General features: G+C 32.5%; 2 protein-coding genes across 2 annotated transcripts; one reads left to right on the top strand and one right to left on the bottom strand.

Moving 5' to 3' along the window:
* The first annotated feature begins 4,782 nt into the window (after nucleotides 1–4,782).
* LOC105619500 (retinoblastoma-like protein 1) lies at nucleotides 4,783–9,866 on the top strand. Its single transcript, XM_012201015.1, has 9 exons — nucleotides 4,783–4,920; nucleotides 5,347–5,878; nucleotides 5,966–6,262; nucleotides 7,016–7,117; nucleotides 7,270–7,367; nucleotides 7,464–7,859; nucleotides 7,980–8,419; nucleotides 8,641–9,580; nucleotides 9,678–9,866. The coding sequence occupies exons 1-9, from the start codon at nucleotides 4,783–4,785 to the stop codon at nucleotides 9,864–9,866; spliced, it is 3,132 nt and encodes a 1,043-aa protein (XP_012056405.1).
* Nucleotides 9,867–13,953: 4,087 nt separating this feature from the next.
* On the bottom strand, nucleotides 13,954–16,099 carry LOC105619499 (alpha-(1,6)-fucosyltransferase). Its single transcript, XM_012201014.1, has 5 exons — nucleotides 15,860–16,099; nucleotides 15,577–15,767; nucleotides 15,278–15,496; nucleotides 15,100–15,181; nucleotides 13,954–15,015 (listed from the first exon to the last, which is right to left on the bottom strand). The coding sequence occupies exons 1-5, from the start codon at nucleotides 16,097–16,099 to the stop codon at nucleotides 13,954–13,956; spliced, it is 1,794 nt and encodes a 597-aa protein (XP_012056404.1).
* Between the last annotated feature and the right edge of the window lie 4,794 nt (nucleotides 16,100–20,893).

The raw sequence follows: 20,893 nt of genomic DNA, 5'->3' as shown, positions 1-20,893 counted from the left end.
GTAATAGCGATAACACGGCAAATAAATTGCGCAGAGACGGGCGATGATAAAGAAATGTAGTATATGTGATAAAACTCCATAGATTATCACATCACAGAAAATTGCAATAAGTTATCGTCGCGTAATGTCGCTTATCAATTACTCCATGTGTGTATGTGTATTTATATTACATATTGCTTTCAGAATTCGAAGTAAAACTTGTTATATGATATATTATTCTGACGATACATCGTTTTTCATGAATCATATGTTTGAATTATTTATTTTGTGCACATCACGCCTCATAGAATAAATGTGTATCGCGCGGTGCGTCAAAAACGTAATTCCCGCTTGGTGTTTGAAGTTCCGCGTCAGTGGACTTTTTGTTTTTACTTCCGCTGATTGCGAACGTTCCGCTCACTGCGGACAATTCATGAAATTTAACTTTTGTTAGATTAGGAAATGAATAAATCAAGCAATTTTAAGACAAAAAAACCACAGATAACGTATTCTTATTGTACATATGGAATTAAAAAGAAATTGAAACTTTCAATTTTTTTTTTTCGAATCGAGCAATAATCAATTCTAAAAGAATGAATTTATCGGTGCAAAATATTAATTTATTATAAAAATTAATATTATATTTAAATACAAAATTTAATATTAAATATCGAGAAGACAATGCTTTTTCGGAATTTTTTTAAAGATAAATTTTCAAATGTTACATTTAATGTTTTTCTCTTATCTTTTTATATTAAAATGTGTAAGGAAATTTATTTTCTGAATTTATATTTTCTATTTGTGCTGCTATAATATGATATGTTATAATCTATATATATGAATATAATATGAAAATTGTTCACAAAAGGATGACATATGTGCGATTAAAGAAGTTTATATAAATATCTATTATCAAAAACCAACTGCATCCTAAGCAAACCGCATTGTCTAAAACTTCCGGTGCGATAAAAGTCGTTCCAAAAGTTCAGCAATTGTTTATCTCTATTGATTTTTTTATTTAAAAGAAGTTTATGGAAATAAAAATAAACTATATAAAAATAAACTAATAAATAAATAAAAATAAACTAATAAATAAATCACTAAAAATAAACATAAAAATAAACCTAAAAATGTTTTTCCAAAAAATTATAAATGATACTTTATTATTATAATTAATGTCTGTTATACAAAAATGTATCGATGATAATTAATAAAAATTTACAAAAATTAATAATTATATAATATTTTTAAATATAGGAAAATAATAAACTTTTTAAATATATTAAGTAAATATATAAATTATATAAATATTAAAATAGAATCTCTCTCACTTTCAAATCTCTCTTTACAAACCCTATTTATGCGAATGAGAACGTAGAATGTTCGGACCTTCGCTTATACTTTAACACGTACTCACTTTAACACGTAATCACGATAAATAGCAATGAGCATAGCATTATGAATGCAAATATTGAGTGAAAATCTTAAATCAGAAAAAAGAAGCTAATTTCGAGAAGAGGAAGATCTAGGAGTCGATTATTGTATATCTTGAAATTGAAGTGAAAATAAAAAAGTGAACAAAATTATTTGAATACTTATTATTTTATTGGTCAATACTTATAGAATTTGTTAATTTTTGTCATTTTCATCTCAGTTGCGTTCGATTTGGATGCTTTTAACGTTTCTATTGTTTTACGTCTAATCTAATGAATGATGAAGTTAAAATAAAGGTCAATGCGATATTACAAATGCTTTAAAGCAATTTTTGATTAGACAATTTGTAAAATCCTTTTTTCCAATTAATCAACTAAATGCTTCAAAGCATTTGTAGTGAGACTTTGATCGCAGCCTATGACAGAATGATAAAATTATATGCGCAAAACGCATTAGTGTCTAAATCAAACGTTACATATTGGATCGGTGCAAAAAAATTTATGCCCGATTTGTAAATAAAAATCAAGCAGTTGTTATTATGAAAAACCGTCTTTATTAATCAATTCGCCATCATTCTCAGCAATCATTTTTCAACGTTCAACCAATTTATAAATACCAAAAAAATCGCGTGATTTTGTCAAAGAACACGGTGATGTGATTTTTGATAGCCTCCACAGAATCAAAATTCTTGCAAAATTTCTCAAAATTTAAATCGTTTTGTAATAACTGAAAAAAAAATAATAATTGGAGGATGCGATGTTCGGAGAACATTAACAGTGGATGCAATAAGTTTCCCATTTCAACTGTTTCAATTTATCCAAAGTCATTTTCGAAGTGTGTAGTCTGGCGTTGTTATAGTGGAAGATGAAGCCTCTACAATTAACCAAGCTCAGGCGTTGTTTTTTTCTTGTTTTTTGTCAATGAATGTAATATCCAAATACCATCGAGTTTCAGAGTGAATTCCATCTTTTTTAAATGCCGAAACGCGATTGATTGATCAATGTTCAAGGCTTCAGCAGCATCTTCCATCGAAATACTTGCATTGTTTGTTATTAATACGCGCAGAACGTCGTCATCGACATGAAAGGATGAGGTTCGTCTTCGAGATTAAAATCATCACGAAATTTAGCAAACCACTTTGTCACCATTCGAAAGTGTACGGTCCAAATAAACCTCCTGAATGTTTTTTGTCGCAGCGCCAATTCCTTTTCGAAACTTGTAAAGCATCGGAAATGCAATTTTCCTTGTTTTTTTTCAATGATTTTTTTTTACGTTTAAGTTTAACCAAACACTTCTGATGCTCAAATGATAAAGATCCTATAATCGGAGTTTAGCGAATGTGGACCAAAAATGGCAGATAGAAAAGGCCTGTTCTTTTAGGCTGAACTTTTGCAGCAGTTCATCTTTCTTCTTTTTCTCTCCAGAAGGAAAGAAGAGGAAGAAAGATGAACTGGTGCAAAAATTCAGCCAAAAAGAACAGGCCTAAAAAGATAACAGATACTGCATTCAGTGGACTCAACAGTTGAGTGAGCACTCGCTATTGATGTATTCTTCCAGATCTAAAATCTGCTGATTGGATGATCTAAAAGAATACACCAATAACAGCGAATATTCACTCAACTGTTGCATTCGCTGTCATTGCTTTCTCGTATGAACGCATGCGCAAAAAGTGTTAGGGGCCCGCGCTCACAATAAAAGGAACAAGGAAACAGAGAACAAAGAATAAGAATTTCAACCTATCAGAAACTGTGTATTCCATAATACATTTCTGATAGGTTGAAATTTTTATTCACTACTCTCTGTTTCTTATTCCTTTTATTGTGCGGAGTCCCTGACAGGCAATACGTGACGACAATATCTGACGATCCACCAATCGAGTTGATCAATTGAGCAATCATAATTTGTTAATTTTTTCTTTGACCGAGATCTTAGAACGATTATTAACCTTTTTAATACAGATTGTTTTACTCGTCTGTTTGTAACTATCTATTTTTTTCTTTTCTTCGCACTCATTTTCCGACAATGTATGAAGCTATTACGAAGAATATTGAATGAACCAAGATGGAGAATCAATCAGAAGTTGTGCCCGTTTTTGCAAAACTGATTGTAGGATTTCTTAAATGATATCTATGACTGTTATCTTTCCAATGATATAATACATTTTATATATTGTATACATAAATAATAATAGCGTTGCCATGCTACTTCAGTTCAATTTATTCGAATCGATCACGAACTTTTTCACTGATCCAGTATATTAAAAATTCCCTTTAAATTTTTGTATGCAATTTTCGAGAATAATAGGGTGCTTCCTATTCATGAACAGTCGAAATTTCGAAAAACAGAATCTCAAAAAAATCATACGAAGTCAGAATTATTAGTTTGTATAATTTGTTAAACCTAGCTAATGAAAGTGGATTAAAATGGATTGAAATTTTTTTCCGAATGCACATTTTAAATACTTTTTTTTGGATTCAATTAGATTCAACTGGATGCAATTGGATTAAAAAAACTGCATTTCCTATTCAAAATTTTGAATTGAACAGTATTCACAGTGTGTTTTTTGTGCACAGAAAAAGCTAATATTATTTTTAGATTAAAAGGCATAGAGATATGCTCCATGCAATTCCTATAAATGAATAAAAATACATTCAGGATTGAAAAGCATTCATTTTAATTCGTGCATTCGTGAATCAATATTTCTGAAAATCTGAATCCATTTCAATTTATTTCAATTCACTTTCGTTTGCTGGAAACTTAAAAAGATTCTAATTGGTCATATGACTTTTCCGATATTCCATTTTCCGAAATTTTGACTGTCATAAGGAAGCACCCTAAGATTCTAGGAATCTCAACTGCGCAAAAACATCACGTATGTGCGGTGAAGAGCAGCAAAAATATTTATGATTCATGATTCCGCACGCATTAGTTATCATTGCATCCGCATAAAAAAAAAAAAACAGGAAGAGATATTAGAAGAAATCATAAAACCGAAACTCGTCGTCAACCGAAGTCAATTATAGAAAAGCAGTAGGATAACGATCGTTATCCTATTTGACCAAGACTCGACAAACGAATCAAAAGAATAGCGCCAACATCTCGAATTTTCCGACCAATCGGAAGACGATGTCCAATTAAAAGTCCTGTGTACGCAGGCGTACAGGTGGTGCCACTTTGTGCACTTCTGCGCTATATTCCCGCCAACATGGCAAATATGTCGGCGCTTATGTCGTTTCGGTCGTTTCCCGCCAATCCTTTACAGCACAACCCCGTTAGAGCGCGACGAAGTTTTTGTATGGCGGTGTAAAGAGTGTTTTTCTCGCAGTATTTCTTCTGATTTTTCGTCTGGCTGGATTACATCGTGAAAAAATGGGGCAGTCGGATGATATTGAGGATTCGATGTACGGCCGGCACCAAGATCTTTGCCAAAAGCTGAATATGGACGCGGCCGCCGCGTCTGAGGCTTGGAAATCCTACGAGACTATTCGGCAGAATTATACTCTCGAGGTAATATTTTATTTCGATAGCGCAACCGTCCCTACGGCATACGATATCGCTTTGCACGTCAAAGACGATGTCCAGGTGCATGAGTGTCCTTGAATCGCCGATCATCCCTGCGAGATAAACGAAGTTTGGGCGTTCATTTACCTCTCGACCGATTATTCAAAGCGCGACAGACTTATTTAGCTCGTGAATTACAAAAAGATTGTTTTGTAGAAATTGGTAGATTTTATTTTTGCAATATGTGTAAATGCACATATATATGTTTATTTACAGGGACACAATCTTTTCCCTTGTGTTCTTTTATTTCATAGAATTTCATCCCACTTCTATTAATAATATTTCACTTTATTTTAGTCCCAAATAATACTTTAATATATTTGATGTCTGTGTACAATTATTTCAAGAAAGATATTTAATGTATCTTTGCAGGGTGATCAGTTGCATTGGATAGGATGTGCAGTATATGTCGCTTGTAGAAAATTCTCTATACCCACTGTAGGAAGACCAGGTACTAATGTGGAAGGCAATTGTGTGTCATTGACTAGGCTCCTGCAACTGTGTAACCTTCCATTGATACAATTCTTTACAAAGAGTAAATCATGGGCAGATATGGCAAATATGCCTCAGGATTTCCGAGCCAGGATAGAAAAGCTAGAGGCTAATTTCTCGGTATCTATGGTTATCTTTAAAAAATATCAGCCAATATTTGCGGATATCTTTAAAGATCCACGAGAAGATACCTCGAAACCACATAGATCCAGAAGGCATAAAGCAGTGCCCTGTACACCCACCAGGGTCTTTGAATTTTGCTGGACGCTGTTTATATGCATAAAAGGTGCAATTCATGATATCTCGGACGATCTTGTTAACTCTTATCATCTCTTACTAGTCTGCTGCGATCTTATATATAGTAATGCTCTGTTATCTAACAGAAAAGATTTGTTGAATCCTAATTTTCCCGGTGAGTATTCCAAAATTAGTCTTAAATTGAATATATGTATAATAATCATGATTTAATAAGAACAATTTCATTTTTTTTGTATTGCAGGCTTACCAACAAATTTTGACGATGATAATTATACTCAGCCACAAGCAGCAAATTGCATTGTTAATTTGTTGTGTGAGCGTCATGATGCAATAGCTGTTGAAGCTAAAGCTATAAAAGAATACTGCATGAAAAATTACATTAACAAACTATTTAATGAGAAAATCTTACGTGGTGATCAGTCAAATTTCTCTGGTATGCTAGAGTCATTGAATTTTGATGGTAACAACAAGGCCATTAACAAGTCTTATGAACAGCGTATGCTAAGTGTTGGAGACTTTGATGAAAGAATTTTCTTAGGTATGCAAATTATTTATAATTAAGATTTTTGTTCTATGTATAGTAATAACTGACGCAAAAACAAAATATATGCATTACTGTAAGTGCTTACATTATAATCTTGCATGGTCTCTATCGGTTTATTTCGCTTCTGTAAAGTAAATATCTACGTGACTTGATAAGCAAAAATGTATATACTGCACCATTACTAATTGTTTGTAACTTAGGTTGCGTTTAGAGAATGCGCTGTCAGTACTATTGTATTCAGTCTATCGTTCATTTAGATATACAAGGACATAAAACAATAAAATGATGTGATAACACTGATAGTGTATTCCCCAAACGCAGCCTTTTAATAGTTTGAATCTAATAGCGAATTCGGCTGGATGCATCAGTGCGCACTTAGTGCATCCAATTGATGTCACTACAAATAAAAATTTAATACATTAATCATATAACATTAACATTTTCTTTATTTCTCTTTTTTAATAAACTTATATCTTATTTAGTTATTATTTGTTAATATATATATATATATATTGTTGTGTGTGTGTGTGTGTGTGTGTGTGTGTGTGTGTGTGTGTGTGTGTGTGTGTGTGTGTGTGTGTGTAATATATAGAACACTAAAGCTATCTGAACTTGTAGATTGTAGATAAAAAAAGAAAAGCCAAAAAAGAAGATATATTTAGCAACCTATTAGCTTGTTAAGGGTTTTTTTTATTTTTTTTTATTTATACAAATTTGTGTATTTGCTTTATTGTGATTGCTTTGTAGCAGAATGGAGGAGATTAATTTTGAACAATATATCAATTTCAAATATATTTGAGCAAAACAATGCTAAGCATGGTCAATTTATTAAATATGATATCTTACAAGGTGGGTCTATATCTTGTGCGAATGTTTCTGTTTTGTAAATAATTGAACTAATTTCTACTAATCATATATTTTCTTAAACAAACTTGCCCTGTGCCTATTATTTTTTAGATTATAAGCACACATTTTTATAAATATGTGATTTTTTGTTTCAGGCCACAACGCTAATGAAAATATTGGTTCCCCTACACAAATGATGAACATTGATGATTTTCATGAAAGATTGCAAATGCAAAGAGAACAGCATGCTGGGGTAAGTTTTAAGGATATTTATTTTTATTTGATTAGTAGTGCAAGCATATTGTATTTTCTTATGTATAGTGCTTGTGTAACTGTTTATTTTTCTTAGCAGATACAATATCTGGCACCTCCTACGCCATTAACTGGACGTAAATATCTTCGATCGAAGGATATGTCTAATATAACACCAGTGACTACAGCCACTCAAAGCGTCATTAAATTACAAGCTTTGATAGCTGGACAATCTGCTCCCAGTGAAAGTCTATTACAAATATTGAACAATTGTTCTCAAGATGTTAAGTCCTCACTCGAGGCAAAAGTTAAACAAATTGGTGAGCAATTTTGCGCAAACTATAATAATAATGCAAATATCACCAATGTAAATGATGGTTCAACATCCGACTTTGGAAAAAAGCGTCTTCTCATGGGACAAACTCTGTTTTACAAGCTTTTAGAAATGATTCTAAATGACGAGAAACGTAAAAAGCCGAATGACGATATAACTGTAAGTTTATATACATATATATATTATATGTATATGTATGTATATATAAATGAAGATAATTATAGATTAAAAGATCATTGAAGTATAGCATATTCATACCATAATAATTATTTGTTACAGAATCTCCTTTTGAATGCAGTTTTTATCCAATGCCTGTTTGCTTGCTGTCTGGAAATAGTTATATATTCATATAAAAGTAACGACAAGGTATTCCCTTGGATACTGAAGGCTCTAAATCTGGATGCTTACTATTTCTATAAGGTTATAGAAATTATAGTAAGAGCTGAGGATCAGTTGTCACGCGATGTTGTTAAGCACTTAAATCATATCGAGGAGAAGATTTTAGAGTCTTTGGCGTGGCAAAGTGACAGTCCTTTGTGGCAAACTATCGAGTCTTTGCTGGATGGTGTGCCAAGCTGCGAAGAAGTTTCTTTACCTGGTACATTGGAAACTGCTGACCCAAATACGCCTGGACAACCTGTGTTAAGACGAATTGCTTTAGATCGAGAACGTACTCAACATGATGTTCAACAAAGTCCGATTTCATCCGCTTCGGAAAGGTATAATTTAATCATCCAGTGTTTAACCAAAAACTATAAATAAACGTATACACGATGTAGAGAAAGATTAAGAAAATTATTTTAATATAATATAATAATATAGATATTAAGCTTTTTTTCTTCAAATCATCAATCTAACGATTTTGAAAAATTATAAACTCTTGAGTATTCTTTACCAAAAAATTTTTTTTATAAAGAATAATATATATTGTTATATGTAGATTTCAGTCTCCTGTCCCAGCATCTGGTGTAGCAAAGAAGCGATTATTCTCCGAAACTAGGGTCACCGGTCAAAGTGTCCTTCGTGTCGGACAGAGTGTGTTATCTACTAACAGAATGTTAGTGGACAATGGTCATAGGATACTTCTGCTTCCTGAACAAATTGTCGTTTCTAAACCATCTAGCACGCAAGCGTTAAATAATTCCACACAAGCGACGAATAAAGACGCGGCTAAACCGAAGAGAACAGGCTCTGTCGCGCTGTTCTTTCGAAAGTTCTACAATCTTGCGTGCGTACGCATGCAGGATTTGTGCAATTCATTGGAAATATCGGACAACGATAAGAAAAAGATCTGGACGATTTTCGAATACTCCGTCAAGGAACGTACCAAATTGATGAAGGATCGGCATCTTGATCAGATCTTAATGTGTGCAATTTATGTAATATGTAAATTGGTCAGGATAGAAAGAAATTCATTCACTGAAATCATGCGGTGTTATCGTCTACAGCCACAGGCTGAATCGCATATATATAGATCGGTGCTTATCGAAAAAGTTTCTAATGACGGAGATTCGAAGACGAGTAGTAACGAAAGATCGGAAGACAATAGTATGTCAGTAGCAGAAAATGTAACTCCACCGACACCAACAAATATGGCCGGGACGTCACAAAACTTCGATGGGGAGATACGCGGCGATCTAATCAAGTTCTATAACACGATGTATGTCCCGCAAGTCAAGGAATTTGCAAATAAATTTGGATCGGCTCGCGGTAGCGTCATGAATCTCTCGCTGAGTCCTTTACCGAAAGGAAAAGCACCTGCTAATTCTCCAGTAAGACGTGTTACTGGTAGTATTATGACACGCACTCTAGATCCGAAGGCTATAAGTGCGTCACCGGCGCCGCAATTAAGTTATTGCTTCAGTCGTAGTCCTGCCAAGGTAAAATAATATTTTGTAAACTAAAATATAATTTTTACAACTAGCTTTTCTTTAAGTATCTGAAAATTAACTCTTCTTTATGATTAATGTTTTTCAGGATTTAGAAGCTATCAATAAGATGATGATATGCGTAGACGCAAAAAAGAAGAGTGTAGGAAAACGATTACTTTCTGATGATACGGATGTAGAAATGACAGAAAGTACATCTCCTCCTAAAAAAACTACAACTTTTGTTGCACGGAAATTAGAAAATATCATTGGAGAACGACGAACGCAAAATCAATAAGCGGAGTGGCAGAGTGACAACATTAAAGTTTATGAGGATGAGAAGTGTGTTCAATCTGCTTTTTATTTGTATATGAATTGATTTGCAAAAGTGAAGAAACCTATATGAAACAGATGAAAGCCAATCTCTTGGCTATCTAGCATAAATATGAGACGTTCGTTTCTCAGGTATAGTCATTCTAGCAAATTGGAAGGGCCCAATAATGTATCATTCACATTATATAAGGATGCTACAATGTTGTTTGTAAATCTTATTTAATGCGAAGTCAGAATTCAATTTCCAGTATTCCTCTCTCATTGACTTTTATCTTATCAGAGTAGATTATTTTTTCTGTTAATTTATGATTTACCAAACTGTCTTTCAAGTTGTATTAAATGAAAGTCATGTAATGTGGATTATAACGGATGAAACACGCATATTACACACATATTACGCGCATATTACGCGTTATTTTCCATGCATTATGTTAACATAAAAACCTTTTAAATGTTAAATTAATTGAAAACAAATATTACCAATTTTTAACATGTCTGCAGTTATTTTTTGATCATGATTGTTTCGTAAAATTATCTTTATATAGTAAAAAACACATGTACATCTATAGATATATATATATTATAGTGATAATTAGTTTTGTGATAAAATTGTCGGGGATTTTGTAGGAACATATTATCAGTGATTCTACAATATCATCAGAAGTTTTAAAATTTAGGATTATGAAATTATTCATTTTCAGTATATATAACATACAGACTCAAACAGAAAATTGCAAAAAATATGATAGTAGTATTATTGTGACAATAAATTGTAATTTACTACGAAGTAGTATAACTTCAACGAAAAATATTTTAATGATAGATCTTGGAACTTTAAAATCGATTTTTTTCGAATAAAAATTTGATTATAATTTATCGGAATTATTTACCTCTTAACATCACTTATCGCGTAAACAAATATTAAATAATTCTGTTTAAATAAAGTTAAATAAACAGAGAATACCGTTTTGTTATTTATTTACATTTCCAAACTTAGAATCCATTGAAAACCTTTTAATCGGTTTTGATTAAAAAATATATTAATCCCTCGATATTAAAATAATCATTGGTCCTTTTTATGTATAGTATCTATCGTTAAAATATCCAGTTGTGATATATTTTGAATTTGTAAAATAAGTTAAATAAAAAATGATATTAATTATATATATAAAATTCTTGTTTCTGATTGTTATGATCAGCTCGTTGCATTATATCTTGTAAAAGTAAACCTAGTCAATATTTGTGAAGTATTTGGTATTTACATCTTTCACACTGGAAATTGATCTGACTATTTCAATTGCATATATTATGATTTATCGATAAAATTACATCATTTTATGTACCGCGATCAAAATGTATACAAAGTCTATAAAAAAAATAGTTTCAGTTCCGTTTGATAAAATCAGTTATTTTATTGATGAACGTGAATTCATGGTTATAACATTGAATACTGAGTATTGAAAGAAAATATAAATGAAAATACAGTTGAAAGCAGTTGGGAGTAATAATTCGATTGAATTTACTCTTTAAAAGGGGAATGTTGATTCAAATAAATTCAAGGTAAAATCGTTATATGCTCATAAGGATATTTTCTATATTGAGATAAAAGTTATTTATATCTTTTAAAATTTAGTTTATCATGAGTTGAAGACTCAAAGTAGATGTAAATATTTCTAAATTCACTACGATCTCATTAATTTGCCATTTATTATCGAACAATGTATAAAACGAAAATTATAAAATAAGTGTTAAAGATAATTATTGTATTTATTGCATTGCAAGGATTTTGTAACTCGAGCTTTATATAAATGAATATCGATCACGAGTTAAGAAAAAGAGAGAGAGAAAAAAAATACTGAATACTTTAATAATAATAATTGAATATAAATATTCGCGTTGTGCACGAGATGATTAATGTTGCCTATTTTCACATGTGTTTAGACCTGCACTTCGGATTTCTTCGGTTAATATAGTGAAATTATTTGCGAAAACGTGCTTCTTGATCATTTTTGTTGCTTTTGCTATTAAAATTAATTTTATTATTGTATTTTCAAAGTTTTTTTGGTTGAAAAGAAGAATATAAGATTGTTTTTCTTTATACAGAGTAGGGAATTTAAAATGTTACAAACTATGTAACTATATACCATTTTTTTACATCAATTGATTCACTTCATTATTCCGCGCATAAAGGTAAGATATATTTATCAAAAAATGAATAGTTTATGAGATACTTTCTATTTCATGTCAAAATGTGTCGGAATAAAATATATCTTATAAACTATTAATTTTTCGATATTTTTATCTTAATATTTATGTATGCAGAATTAGGGAAATCAGTTATGTAAAAAAAGATCATTTCATTATAAAAAAGCGAAGATGACCTCTATGTTGAAAAGTCAAGTTTTTTAAAAAATTGATTTTATCAATATTGATTGATCGAATTTGTTTCCCTTGAAAAATCATATAATTTTGTTCAAACATATTTTTGATTCGACGAATATTTTCAGATACAACGATTTGTAACACTCTAAATACCCCATCCGGCATAGCTTATATGCACGACTAAAAGTGATTACTAATGTAGTTTTCTTTATAAATAAATAATGTAAAAAGTTTTATATCAGTGTATAATGAATTACTATTAATGATCATCTTTTATGTATATAAAGTATTGTAATACAGAAATGAATTGGCAATATAATAAAAAATTTTGATTTTTTTTATAAAATCATCATCGCAATACTATAATTAAAATTTATCAAATATTTTGGAACGTAATGTGCAAATAAACGTGTTTTAAGATTATTCTTATTTAAAGCAACTTACTTTACATGGTTTTTAATAAAAAAACATACATAGTATATTTCATGAATTAAATATTTATTAGTCAAAATCAAATTCGAATTTTATAATAACAATTCTCGTTTGCGTTTTGCGTACAAAATATATTACAATATATGCATATAAGGAAAGTTCTTCTATATTGAATGTAGGCCTCAAGCCTAGCTCAATGTCATATGCGCAAATGCCTTATTATATACATACACTTACATATGTAAAATGTCATATATACATATATGTATACATATACATATATATGATGTATTTACATGGCATAATACATTAAGCTAGAACTGTTTAAATGATATATATATATATGTAAAATATACAGAATGTCCCAAAAGTCTGTACATTTTAGCGACACATTACGAATCTCTATTCCTATTTCATCAAAATATACAATACCTCATTGGAACATCCCATATTATACAATTCGTTTTTGTGACATTCATATAAGTTATTCACTAGTATTTTCAGGCTCTTATTTACAAAGTATAAAGGAGCGCGCAATATATGAGAAATTTCTACATTATTACGTATTTTTCAGGGACATTAAATTTCAGTCAATGTAAACAATGTTCCACAATATTGCATTGGCACGAACGTCAGCTATTTTAATACGCGCAGTGATAAATTTTTTTTCAGTCTATCATATCTATATTATGTACATATGGAACAAATTTGATTTGCCGATAGAATATCGAAATATTATATATTTCGAATAATTATATTTCCAAATATAATGATTCAGCAAAACCAATCTCTCTTAATTAAATCTTTTTGATTAAATTAACAATCACATTTCATAACTTCAACGAAAATATATTAAAATATTACAATACTGCATTGCTATATATTTGCAAATTTACCTTATGTGTAAGTGCTATATCTACACAGTATTAATTTATAATGTAATTTCATATAAAAGGAGTTTTTTAAATGTTAGAAAAATGGTGTCTCCACATTATATTCGAGAAAAATTACACTTGGAATCTTTCTAAAATCCAATGTAATCATAAAAGACAGATACTATCTCTTATTTAACAAGTCATGGCATTTGTGACAATTTACAAGCATTAAAATCGTAATTTACAATAGCAAAATATATACATGTCATCTTTGCTAATATCTTAAAGAAGTCGATCTAAAGAAATAACGATTCACTCGAGAGATTTCACTGTCAAATAATGACTTGGCTCGGTCATTCTTATTTAATCTTCTTTATTTTCCAGCAAAGGAATATTCGAATACTTGGGAAAATCTACAGCATCAATGGGATTTTTAACTTTGAAACTGGGAAATAATCCTGTCATGCTAGTTCTGGTGTTGTAACCTTTGGAGAAACCATCCCAATGGTTACCAAAAACATCGATTAAGTCTCCGACTTTTAGCTCTAACTCTCCGTTCTTTCTCGGTTTGTGATCCAAAATAGCAACGTGGGGATGTGGATTTTGTCCCCCGTAATAATATATATCATCGAGGGAAGCAAATCTGTCATACGCGTCCGCGTAAAAGGTTTGCATCAATTCGTACGCGACGCGACATACTTGAGAACTGAACGTACACACCAAATAATCGCATTCCGACAGAAGATGGATATCGATAATTATTCCCTGCAACGAGGTATCTGAATATCGTTTCGCTACGGATGCCGTTTCCGCGATTTCCGGATCGCCTATTATCTCGTAATTTGGATAACGTTTTCTAGCTGTTGTTATCACTTTCGGATCGTCACTGGCTAAAAAAACTCTCCTTACGTCTGGTTTTGTTTCAAGCTCATCAAAATATTGTTCGACTTTAATCATATATTCATCTATGTCATGATAAGCTGCCTCTGTACCTACTTTATCAGTTCTACGCACATGAACACCAACGATAGGTTTTTTAAAACCGAGTCTCTCTTTCGCTTTCTCTAACGTTCTCTTCACGTGATCCTGAGGTCTCATTAAGTATTTTAATACTTGTCCTACCCACCAAACTAAAGGATGACCATGAATCTTCTCTAATCTCGGCGCTAAATCTGCAGGTACGCTAGGTGGCTGAAATCTTGGCTTAGGATAAACGTTGTCTACAATTGGTAGAGATATTACTTGTTTAGAGGGATCTCCAGGCCAATTAGAATGTGAAGTACCAGTTGTAGACAAGCAAGTGTCGCTAAGAGGTTTGAAAACAGATTCCCAACCATCCTTGTGATACCTCCAACCTTTGGATTTCATTATTAAAGTTCTTTCTGTACCATAAGCCACTAAGAAACAATACGTGATGTGATGAATCTGCAAAGAAGTACATACATATACATTTACAACACTTCTTTTATTTGATCATTTAATTATTATTATTTAATTTAATTTTTTTACCTGACATCCAAAACCACAACCTTTATTTAAGCTACATATTAGCTTCTTCGCCTTATTACAATCAGTAGGATTTTGTAGATATCTTCAAAGTAAATATGAGATAGATTAGATTAGTAAGATAGCTTAGTTTTGAAATCTTAAATACTTTAATATATTAAATTATATATCAGGACATTACCTAAATCTTCTTTGAACAAGATCGGATAAATCTTTAGCTTCCTTTTCTCGCCATTCATCATAACCATCCGACTTCTTCAACTTATCGATATTTATTATAAGTGACTTTTTGTGCTCCCATGCATTTTTTATCACATCCTGTATCTCTTTTTCTCTTTGATCATATGTGAATTCATCAATGTGCTTCTTGAATTTATTTAACTCAGCGTTAATATAATACCTGTAGTGTAAAACTAAGCACGTAATCTTTCGTGTAACATGTTAAGCATAATTTGTTTTAATTTTGATAGTCATATTTACCACATCTCCTGAATATCATTCCTCAATCGCCGTCGCAGTTCCTCATATTCCAAGGAAGGAATACCATGCTTTGATCCATCTTGATGATCTATTAGATCATAATAGACCGATGCTTTTTCGAGTCTGTCTTGTACGGAGCCTAAATGGTCCCCTTGTATAGATTTTGACCCTTCTCTGGAAATTATGTTAGCCTATACAATAAAAAGATCGCAGTACTCTATGTCTCAAATGTTGCATTTTCAGCATCGCTTTTTTTCATATATGCAATATGTTGTACGCAAACATACCCTAATATAAAGTTCTTTAACGCGTCATTCTGCTTCTTTAGAATTTCAAAGTCATTAACCATTTGTGTTAAGCGTTGTGTATTCTCTTTGTTGGCAGTGTCAGCATCGCGGCTTGACAATGAGTTGGATTTAAATATATGGATCATAGAAATAATCAGTACTAAAAACCATGCGGCTAGCAACGCTATGCCGAGTTTTCCTAACCAGCCAGGTCGTCCAGAACAAATTGCTGCCATTTTGAACAGATAGTTTCTATCTGCGATGTGTCACATTACGAAATCTGTAAATATAATAGATAATGTTAAAGTTTATTGTACATGAGGAAGATATTTTACTTACATATTTAAACTTTGTACAGGATGTTTTTCAACAAGAAATACGGTTGACAGTACAATACAATACAACAGTGAATCATTACATTTTTATTGTTTGCCAAATGTTAAATAGAAGTACGATTATCATGTTACACCTGTTATTATAATATCATGTAAACCTATTATTTTTCCATACTCCAGGATACTTTCCATTACTCCAGGATTGAACTTGTAGTTTTTATCTTTTGTCTTTTTTTTTCTAATATAAAAAGATAAAAAAGAAAGATGAACTATGCAAGAAGTTTACGACTTGGAAAAAGAACTGGCTTTATATCTCTTGTTACAAAACACCAACAGTCTTTATTCTTATTTCTAAGGCTACTTTCTTTTTAGAAGGCAATCAACATCCTATCCTTCTTGATATTCAATGAATAACAGAGGTAAACAACATTTATGTCAACTGTCTCCTAAAAGGAAAGCAGTAACTCCAGTGTCCTCGAATGACATATGCAACTTATAAAATCTAAGCACGAATCACTTCCTGCGGAAATAAGCGATTACACAAGCGTCATTCAATGAAGAATTTCTTGACATTTCGGACGTCTCAATCACGACGTAATAGTTTTTCATTCGCACGGTGTTCCACTGAAACTATTATTATATCAAAAATCGTCGCGAGGTAGAAAAACTAATGAATAACGCGAGCTGATTTCGAGACACAAACGAGTCAACGGAGCGGATCAGCGTTAATTACTTCCGTTACATGCAATCGCTTCGTGATCGTTCCAACCTCTGCATCACTGCCTTTCGATCTCTTCGTGTCTGGTGTGACGGGCACGCAAACGAATAACGTAAACAGTAAAATAAATGATTGCGACTATTATATGAGAGACACTGAGCGGAGAAAATATATACCAGAAGTGCATAACGTGTACCATTGCGAGATCGGATGCGTGTAAGATCAGAGGGTTAAAGGTTAACCAAGGCAGCGAGACCGTCACGAGTCACGATCTCCGATGGCGCAGGTACGCGAGAGGGATTCAAGGATCTCACGCCGATCATTCGAAGACGCTCGGCATCATCGCCGCGCGCGCGCCAACGTCATCCAAATCTCCTCGAATCTCAGGAGACTTCAAGTGGGAAACTGGGAAGTGGGATATCAATTACCGGTTTCGATCTCCGGCCTCCTCGGCCTCCTCGTGCGATCCGGTCCAACCACTTTTTCGCGCTTACGTGTCGGTGTCGACCGCTCGCCGCGCGACTCGCTGACTTATGAAAGACGGCACGGCGATTATCTATCATCTGTCCGCTACTATTGCGTGATTGTGAACGCACGAATAGAAACGTCCCAACCGCTGTGCCACTTATTCTTGACTTGATTTCCTTCCATTGCCGCGCTACTCTGATACTTGACAAGTCGGGTTAGGGAGGGCTGGCTTAGCTGGCTTAGCTGGCTACCGTGCGTTCAACGCCAGGGTGATTTAATTTGGCTAAAATTCCGATTTACTTGACAGATGATTAATTCGACAGGTGGAATTGCAACATTTCTGGCTGTACATTCCTAATTCCTAATTTAATCCTTCAGTCTTGCCTTTTATATTCATGTGACTATTAAAAAATTATGTTTTTTATTATTTACATTTAAATAAAGATTGATAACATTCGATCTATATATTTTTTGGTAGATAAAGATAAAAGTTAGATAAAAACAAAAGTTTTTCCTAAATTGTGAAACAATTTGCATTAAATATGTATAATAATAGGGAGTTTTTGCAATAACGTGGTTCGGTGAATGCTAAAATCATCTTATCTTTTTCTCGTTATCTTTTTCTTAATCAGTTGTTAAGAAGAAGATAACGCATGACCTTAGCGTTTACCTTATCTGGATAAACGACATTACAAAAATTCCCTAATTATAAGGTACATTTCGGAGAGACGCTATATTAGCGCTATTTGTATCACTCTATCTTCATTGTTTAGGTATAAAACAAAGATACGATATAATAATTATGTATATAAATAGCATTTATGCATTTATAAAGCAAATTTATAAAGCGAAGTCCTTAACATCTCACGTGAGCAATATGAATATAATGAACAGAACGAATTCAGTGATCAAGTGCAGGCATTGACGCGCATTAAAGATCATTTCATATCAATTACCACATTTGTCATATTATCTGAGTACTTAATTCATAATGAACATAAATTTCACGATTTATTCTTTTTTCCTTTGAAAAAACTCCTTTAATATGACAAGAAGGATGAAAAATGATATATTTTTTAATATATGCATATTTAATATTTATAGCATGACATATTATAGTATTATACGCATTTCCACGTATGAATTAATTACGAAATCTCTCAATCAATATTAATGTCAATGCTCCAATGTTTCAATATTATTCAATGCATTCTATACAAAAAAAACATACAAATTGTAACAATTAATTTGTTATTTCGATAATCTTTTTTTGTATTGAGATATTTCGAAATTTCGTTTCCACATTGAACAGAACTGTTACATGAAGTTGGCGCTAAATATTGATAGTTTCGATACCTCGCAATGTCGTTTCTCGACAATTATTGAGTCATGTCGATTACGAAAAACGCCTCCAAACGCAACGCAAAGGATAGTCATAGTTTTATATTTAAGACAATCTTAAATACAATTTTTAGAAATCACGAACCAATCAGAGAACTGTATTAACATCTTAAGACAGTCTTAAAATAAGAACCAATTATGAATACCAGCCAGAGTTCCTCTACTTTTCACGCGATTGCTGTCGTCTAAAAGTGAATCTTCCCACGCGCGAAAAATTATTTCGTAAAATGTCGTCTGGGAAAGTTGACTCGAGGTTTGTTGTAATAACGCATTGAATATTGCATTATACGAGCGCCAGGATCGCGAATTCAGTAATTTCGCTTCGAGCGTCGATTGACAAGATTTTTACATTTTTACATTCATATCGTTTTTTTATCCAATTGCATTGTAATAGTTGGCGCACAATGTTTCATAGGTATATAAATTTATATGTATAATATATAATGAATTATTTATTATTGTAATATAGTAATTGATTATTTATTGTTTTATTAGTATAACATAATACTTAGTAATTAATAATAATTATAATAAATAAATAATAAACAGAATAATACAATATAATAATGATATTAACTATAATATATTAATATAGTAATAATAATATTCAGATATTTATAGAGTACATATAGTAATTTATGTATTTGTACAAAACTACGTTTTTTTATGAATTAAAAATAACTGACATCTTGATGTCACGTCCTGTACACAATAAATATAATAAGTATTTAAATTTTATGAAATTGATTAATCACAGTCGAATATGAGAAAAATAATCGACTATGATTGAAATTTTTTTAAGACTTATAGGTGCTTTTCAAACATTATTCTATCTTCCCTGTCATTTAGTGAGTAACAAGATAGAACGATATTTGTATCGATTTGTTAAATGAAAAGCACCTTATATATCTATTGTGTTCGAGATTAAAATCAATATTTACAATCGGTTCTTATTTTAAGAAAATCGTCTTAAAATGCTAATACAAGTTTCTGATTCGCTTACAATATCTTAAAATACTTAAAGCGGCCTCAAATATATAAGAATCAACTATAAATACTGATCTAAGATGTCATAAATCGATTATAAAGTCATAGTATCTTAAAGCACTGCTTAAGATGATCTTAAAATAAAAACCGATTACTAAATAGTCAACCAACATCTGGATCATTTATATCATAGTCGAATATGCATGATTGATGTCGCAAGATCAACGTTTAAAAATTTCGCGCGCGTGCAGCCATTTTCTCCCCCCTCCGGCCAATCGGAATAACAATAATGACGGACGCACAACGACAGGTGGCGCCATATAGTTCGCCTCGGTCGCGTTTCAGTAGCATAAAAATTGAATTTTCATCACGGTCACGAAAGGAAACCAAGCACGACACGATTTTATACGATTTATCTTGATTTATCTCAAGCTTGATTATGTCGACGCGAATGCGAGATGTTTAATCGAGGTAAACCGAAGCGAAAGGATATCGAACGCGAAGAAGAATCTCAATTTTTTACTCTAAACTAGCGAGGGAGGGAAGAGGGAGGGGAAGGGCCCGTAAATCGCATAGGAGACGCGGTACATACGACTATACGAGCACGTTATTACGAGGTTAAAGCGAGACAGCATGACACATAGATAGTCATCCGTCTTCCTTCTCTCTCTCCCCTCCTCGCTACTCCGTCGCACCGACGCCTCCCACCACGAAAATCGCGCACGCAGCATCCTTGCGCGCGAAACACGCGTACGCCGGTGGACGCACGTCGTGTGTCTGTGGCTCGCGTGGCTGTACATACCTGTGAATAGTGTATTTTAAGCCTTAGTTTTAACGAAATGACCGTGTGAAGGAAGAAGACGTGTGAGGGAGAGTCGTGAAACGGAGAGCTACGTGAGTGCAACGTCGAGACAAGAGAAAAGAAAGAGGGAGAAAGAGAGAGAGAGAGAGAGAGAGGGAAAGAAGGAGGCGCAGGCAGAGAAAGAGAGACAGTTAATCGACGGCGGAATCCTCGTCGTCGAGAAGCAACCACACGTCGAGGGCGAGGTAAACGTTCACCGGGATCCCGAGCTTGCTACGCGAATCCTCGAGAACGAGATCCCAGAGTCTCTAATTTTCTT

This window comes from Atta cephalotes, assembly GCF_000143395.1.
Source record: "Atta cephalotes unplaced genomic scaffold scaffold00022, whole genome shotgun sequence".
In the NCBI taxonomy this organism is placed as follows: domain Eukaryota; kingdom Metazoa; phylum Arthropoda; class Insecta; order Hymenoptera; family Formicidae; genus Atta; species Atta cephalotes.
This window is presented reverse-complemented; position numbering and strand designations above follow the sequence as displayed.